This window comes from Sinocyclocheilus anshuiensis, unplaced genomic scaffold (assembly GCF_001515605.1).
Source record: "Sinocyclocheilus anshuiensis isolate Anshui unplaced genomic scaffold, SAMN03320099.WGS_v1.1 scaffold1079, whole genome shotgun sequence".
Taxonomy (NCBI): Eukaryota; Metazoa; Chordata; class Actinopteri; order Cypriniformes; family Cyprinidae; genus Sinocyclocheilus; species Sinocyclocheilus anshuiensis.
In genome coordinates this window covers 1,674,977-1,682,307 of record NW_015548207.1, presented here as the reverse complement: position 1 = coordinate 1,682,307, position 7,331 = coordinate 1,674,977, and the positions used below count along the sequence as shown (strand labels likewise).

The 7,331-nt window shown below is 38.3% G+C and overlaps 1 protein-coding gene across 1 annotated transcript in view; it reads left to right on the top strand.

The window, feature by feature from the left end:
* The window catches only part of LOC107653541 (low-density lipoprotein receptor-related protein 1B-like), a 302,414-nt gene that overhangs the window by 192,644 nt on the left and 102,439 nt on the right, over nt 1-7,331 (top strand). The window contains exons 36-39 of the mRNA XM_016440286.1: nt 672-798; nt 936-1,087; nt 1,365-1,489; nt 2,161-2,532. Of these exons, the coding sequence (XP_016295772.1) occupies nt 672-798; nt 936-1,087; nt 1,365-1,489; nt 2,161-2,532 (776 nt within the window). The remainder of the gene's footprint in view (nt 1-671; nt 799-935; nt 1,088-1,364; nt 1,490-2,160; nt 2,533-7,331) is intronic.

The following is a 7,331-nucleotide window of genomic DNA, read 5'->3' as shown; positions in this document are numbered from 1 at the left end:
AACATTAAATCGCATACCACAGGAAAATTGTTTGAAAGCAGCACATCCACTGCAAATATTTATTTTTAAATTCATATAAAAATGTTGTAATTTCTGGATAATAATTTCATGAAATTTCAGTGCTTAACTTCATTATTCAGAGTGTCATATTTAATCTAAACGTGTATGTCAAATGTAAAACAGACTTTAAAATCATTCTGGTTGCTTCCTTACTTCGCTGCCTCCAGTAAAAGAGTGCGTACGCATGGTCTAGAGTGTCCGTACGGTGCGCACATATTTACGCCTAGTTTATATTTTATAAATCCCGATATGTGCATGGAAAATTGCGTACGCACATTTCCATGCCCGTTTTGTGCGTACGCAACGTTTATACATCAGGCCCCAGCTGTTGTATCCTTAAATGTTGTTGTACCCCTTTTTTGACCGTGTACTATCTGATTACACCTAGAAATGGACTGGGAATGGTAGAGGAGAGGAAAACACATCGTATTTAGAATTTCTGATCTTCCCAGGAGGACTTGAACACCGCATTAGCCCAAACAAACTGTAACCCTGTTAGCATTATACTTGTTTTCACTGCAATTGTAGATAAATCTTGGATTTCAAACTGTGCAAAGGTCAAAATTCCTCAGGAAGACTACTTAATCATATTTTCCTTTGAATTCATGCAGGTTTCTCTTCTGGACGGAGTGGGGCCAGAGTCCTACCATCTCCAGGTCACGTCTCGATGGTTCAGAGCAAGCCGTGCTTGTTAGCACCGGACTAGAAAGGCCCAACGGCATCTCCATAGACTATCAGGTCTGCTTCCCCTACATGCTTACGCTGCAGGTTGCAGTCCATGTTGATTTCATTGTTTATCTTGAGCTTTAGGGCGAGATCATATATCCCTTTGTTCTTAATTGAACAAATGCATGATGTTTCAAACTGTGTTGTAGGAAAATAAATTATACTGGTGCGACACCCGCAACAGCAAGATTGAAAGAATCAACCTTGAGCGGGGTGAGCAGAGGGAGATTGTGTTCTCATCGAGTGGGGTGGATATGTTTTCCATAGCAGTCTTTGGGGCTTACCTCTTCTGGTCTGACAGGTAATTTATTTTTCCATAAATGTTACAGTCTCTAAGAATGGCCCATAAAAGCAGATACCGTCCCATTTTCCCTATAAGGTCACAATGCTAGTCCAAAAAAAACACATTTGATTATTTCAGAATCTCCTGTGGTTCAATGTCATTCCAAGGATGGGTTACCTCACCTTCTGTTAGACCAGCTGTGTACTGTATTTTAATGAGTTCATTGGTTTTAATTAGTCGAGGGCCATTGATTAGCAAGTGTAAAAATTTCGGTCTTATGTCCCCATAACGGTAGAGCCTACGCCAATGGATCCATCCGCCGTGCTTCCAAGAAAGACACCGTGGACCTAGTGACCATCAGGAGCGGCTTGGGTGTCAGTCTGAAAGATGTGAAGGTCTTTAACCAGGATCGGGAGAAAGGTTGAGGTTTCACTTAATGGCAGTTTTCCTGTTCTTTGAACATTGCACCAATGCACACAAGTACAAGTTTATCCCAGATAAAGCAGGGGTGTCCAATCCCACTTCTAGAGGACCACCTTTTTGCAGAGTTTAGCTCCAACCTGCTCCACCCCACCTACCTGGAAGTTTCTAGTAATGCTGAAGACCTTGATTAGCTAGTTCAGAGGTGATTAATGAGCACTAGAGCTAAACTCAAAAGGAAAGTTGCCCTCCAGGAGCAGGATTAGATACTCCTGCTGATGAACGAATGCCTGACGATGGACGCCATGTGTAAAAGAAATCAATTAAACTTGCTGTCGTAGCAGTAAATGTCTGAGAATATTCTTGGTTTATGAAGTTTGTTTGCATGCTGAATCTATTTTCTCAAAGTTATTGTTAGCTTGTATCATTTGTTTAGACCATATGTGTCAAACTCCGCTCCTGGGCGGCCAAAATCCTGCAGAGTTCAGCTCTAAAAACACCTGCTTGAATATTTCTAGTAATCCTGAAGACCTTGATAAGCTGGTTCAGGTGGGTTTAATTAGGGTTGGAACTAAACTCTGCACGACAGTGACCTTCTAGGAACTGAGTTTGACACCTTTGGTTTTGAAACTTTGTAGGGAGTCTGATTTCTGATTTTCTGACTTACCCAGGTACGAACGCTTGCAGCAGAGCAAATGGAGGATGCCAGCAACTTTGTTTTTACTTGGGGAATAACCGGAAAACTTGTGCTTGCGCTCACGGATATCTTGCTCAGGATGGACTCAAGTGCAACAGGTACGAGGGTTACCTGCTCTACTCTGAGAGGACCGTTTTGAGGAGTATTCATCTATCGGACGAGAATAACCTCAACTCGCCCATCAGGGCGTACGAGAACCCAAATTATTTTAAAAACGTTATAGCTTTGGCCTTTGATCATCGTCAGAAAGTGCACGGAACCAATCGGATTTTCTTAAGCGATGTTCATTATGGGAATATACAAGTCATCAATGACGACTGGACAGGACAACGCGTCATTGCTGAGAGTAAGTAATATTGTCTAATTACGTTTCTTGCTTGTGTTGTTAGTTGCAATTTTTTTGTTGTATTTTGTTTTGCAGACATAGCAAGTCGTTGCATTGAGAACCCTGGTGTAACTTAACCATTGTTTAGAAAGCCGATACCTTCCGAATAATGCTGATGAATGATTTTTACAGAGCTTTTCAGACATCCTTAATGTTTATAGTTTACATCACGTCTGTGAGAAACATTTGAATGAATTGGAAATTGGTTGTATGGACTTGTCAAAACTTATTGACCATTTTCCAGAACACTTCTATTGGAACGTCCGGCCTGATGTTGTCTGTCCATTGTGCTTTCATTAACATATTTATTTGCTTTATTTGCAATGCAGCTCATATTTATAGCAGCATCACGGCCAATTAACGGTGGTAAAATGTAAATAAATTATCCACACAGGGTACAGCCAATTACTCTGATAAAGCAGCAGCCCAGTAGCTGGCATTGAAATTCATACTTCTTGCGATTTATCAGGCCCTAACCTTGTCAACATTAACACGCATCTCATTTAATCAGTATGTCATTAACCTGCAGAGCTGTCAGTTCACAGCTGTCATGCTGAACAATAGCTTGCCTGAGAGGAAATGTGATATTTGTCAAACGAGGCTGTCGCAGGCACTCAGATTGTTACACCTGACCATAGATGCTAAGCTTTATCCCGTGTCATGAATTTATGCTGATATATTGCAAGCATGTGTGCTGGTGTTCAGCTGATAAAAGCTTGTCTGTACGTACTCTTGTTTGAGGGCTGATAGAGGTGAGGGAATGACTGCTAGCTCTTTAGTCGAAGTGACTTTTTTATATGAGCTGATTTGTGACGATATTATTTAAAGTGAACTGACTCGTCAGAGGTAAATAAGGATGAATCTCATAATACCTGGCAAGAATGGGAATGGGAATTTGTCAAGAATTTTCTTAATTTTCATGAGAATAGTTTTGATTTTGGGGTGAAATCTGACCTGGGCATGTTTTTGTACATTTCATCTGACAGCTATAACTGTGTTGCTCCAACATCTCCAAAGATAGCTTTTGTTCACAGGAAGGCTCAAATCTGACATTGCAGCTTAAATCAAAGCCAGTTCAAGACCAGACAGTTGCTCGGCTCGATGACTTTTACTCAGACCTCTATAGTTTTCACCAGTGCTGGTGATTAATAAAGACTTTGTTTTCGTCACGCTGTTAAGTGTAAACAATGCTTCCCAGTCTTTTTTTTTTAGACAGCTTAGCCTGTTCAGTCAGCGTGAACTTTCACAGACAGAGGAATCACACCTAATCTTTTTGCTCTTCATGTATACGACTGTCAAAACTGTCATAGGAGCACCCTGCCTGCCTCTTCCTGTGCTCGCAACAGAGCCTCGGGGTTATTTTACACTTAAATTGCAGCATGTTTGTTCTTGCAAGCTGTTGATGACTTTTTAAAGGTGTACTTTACCTAAAATTGAAAAATGTGTCATCGTTTAGTCAGACTCATTTTGTTGTTTCAAAACCTGTTGGACTTACTTTCTTCTGTGCAACACAAAAGAAGAAATTTTAAAGAATGATGTAGTTGCTCATTTCCATACAATACCAATGAATAGGAACTGGAGTTTCCAGGATTTTTTTTTTCTTTTTTTCTTTTATTTCTTCTAATTTAAGCCATTATTCATTAAATTTGGCATGTTTATTTATATAAAAAAAAAAGTAGAGATGCCAGAATTATGACCAAATCATTCTATTAAGGCAGATCCTTTGAATGAATCAATCTATCTAAATGATAATTAAATCTAAACTTAAATTTATCTAAATCTCAAGTTTAGAGTCAATCAGTCTTGAGTCATAATATCAGGATATGTATCGAATATTGTCAAAATTTGGGAAAAACATCTGGATGAGTGAGCTGTAAACTTCTGCATTCAGATTGAGTCAGTAAATTAAACTTGAGAACTAGATCAGTCCGATTCATAAATGAATCATTCAGACCTGTTTTGTAAACAAATTAACTGATTAATTCAAAAGCTCTGATCTAAAAGCTTCACTCCTGATTCATCTCGGCTTCTCTCATGAATGTGCCAAATTTAGTGAATAATGGCTAAAATTTAGAGTTTTTCACTCAGAACTCATATAACTTCAGAAGACTTGAAATATAGTGTCTCTTTTGTATCTTTTATTTTCTTAATTTTCATGAGAATAGTTTTGATTTTGGGGTGAAATCTGACCTGGGCATGTTTTTGTACATTTCATCTGACAGCTATAACTGTGTTGCTCCAACATCTCCAAAGATAGCTTTTGTTCACAGGAAGGCTCAAATCTGACATTGCAGCTTAAATCAAAGCCAGTTCAAGACCAGACAGTTGCTCGGCTCGATGACTTTTACTCAGACCTCTATAGTTTTCACCAGTGCTGGTGATTAATAAAGACTTTGTTTTCGTCACGCTGTTAAGTGTAAACAATGCTTCCCAGTCTTTTTTTTTTAGACAGCTTAGCCTGTTCAGTCAGCGTGAACTTTCACAGACAGAGGAATCACACCTAATCTTTTTGCTCTTCATGTATACGACTGTCAAAACTGTCATAGGAGCACCCTGCCTGCCTCTTCCTGTGCTCGCAACAGAGCCTCGGGGTTATTTTACACTTAAATTGCAGCATGTTTGTTCTTGCAAGCTGTTGATGACTTTTTAAAGGTGTACTTTACCTAAAATTGAAAAATGTGTCATCGTTTAGTCAGACTCATTTTGTTGTTTCAAAACCTGTTGGACTTACTTTCTTCTGTGCAACACAAAAGAAGAAATTTTAAAGAATGATGTAGTTGCTCATTTCCATACAATACCAATGAATAGGAACTGGAGTTTCCAGGATTTTTTTTTTCTTTTTTTCTTTTATTTCTTCTAATTTAAGCCATTATTCATTAAATTTGGCATGTTTATTTATATAAAAAAAAAAGTAGAGATGCCAGAATTATGACCAAATCATTCTATTAAGGCAGATCCTTTGAATGAATCAATCTATCTAAATGATAATTAAATCTAAACTTAAATTTATCTAAATCTCAAGTTTAGAGTCAATCAGTCTTGAGTCATAATATCAGGATATGTATCGAATATTGTCAAAATTTGGGAAAAACATCTGGATGAGTGAGCTGTAAACTTCTGCATTCAGATTGAGTCAGTAAATTAAACTTGAGAACTAGATCAGTCCGATTCATAAATGAATCATTCAGACCTGTTTTGTAAACAAATTAACTGATTAATTCAAAAGCTCTGATCTAAAAGCTTCACTCCTGATTCATCTCGGCTTCTCTCATGAATGTGCCAAATTTAGTGAATAATGGCTAAAATTTAGAGTTTTTCACTCAGAACTCATATAACTTCAGAAGACTTGAAATATAGTGTCTCTTTTGTATCTTTTTGAAGCTTGAACATTCCAGTTCTGATTTTTTTTTTTTTTTTGTAGTTGCATGAAATGAGCAAGTAGAATTCTTTAAAAATATAATTTTTTGTGTTTCGTGTTTCACATTAACGTGCCTTTTTTACTTCTAGGTGAACGGTTTCTTTAAAATAACACTTCATTTTTGCTCTATTCACAACTCAGGGTTATTTTTAGACACATTACTAAGCTACGGAAAGGCTAATCAGTGTAGAAAATACAAAAAAACGAACAACACCAAAGTATAATTAGTAATTTAAGAGAGACATGTCTGGTTTATGAATGAAGAGACAGGCCATTGTAATTCTAAGGGAATTTAGGAAAGAATATTAGAAAGAATTAAAGGTTTTACTTAGTCAAGACTCCATAAGCGCACAAGACCTCAAGCCCTGAAGGCTTTTTATCCTCGTGTGAAGAAAATCAATTGTGGGTTAGGGGTGAAAGAGAGCTACTGCGAGAGTATTGGCTTGGAGAGAGAGACATGCAGAGGGAAGACGTCAGACAGACAGCGAGCGTGAACTATGCCAGAGGGGTTTGACAGCACTTGATCAGCCTTCAGGCCTTTAGAGAAAGAGTGAGACACAGTGATGCCAACGCTGTGTCTCAGCCGGGGGAAATCTGTCTTTGTTAGCCAGAGGATGGTGATGGATCGCAGGCGGGATGTGATCACTTGACACACACGTAACATATAGTACAGGAGACGTGTCCAAGGCAACACGGAGGCCTCGGCTGTCTTACGTAACTCTCGTCGGAGCCCGAAGTGGAAATATCATGTCAGCTTCATTCCTAAAACCAGTCATTTTCATCTGGAGCCTTGTTCCTGTTGACCTCTGATAAGCAAATACCAGGTTATTGCTGTTTAATGCCAAGTTTGCTTTCTTAGCACTTGTTCCTGGTCTTATTGTTTACGATTTTTCTATGGATGCATGATATGTTGGTATCATATTGGGTTTAGTATTTATTTATTAATTAATTTATATCAATTTTGTATATTTATTTTTGCATACTTATTTCCTCCTGGTTTTTGCATTTTAGATTTCCATTGCCATCATTTAACACTCACTAAAAGGTCTGTCATGACAACTCTTGGAGAGTTTAGCATTGTAATATACATGGTGATGTTAACGTGTTTGGTCTTGGAGGAATAGATCTGCTACGCTGCTGCGGCGGCAGAGCAAGTACAGAGATTTGCTACTGCCAATACATCCACAGACATGCTGCTGTGAGCATGTAGGAAATACTGCTGCTGCACATATAACATAGATGAAATAACCCCCATATATAACACAAATGAAATTACCCCGTACAGATCTATACAGGTGGAGCTGGGGAAGGTGGAGGATTTTGTTGCATATATATATATATA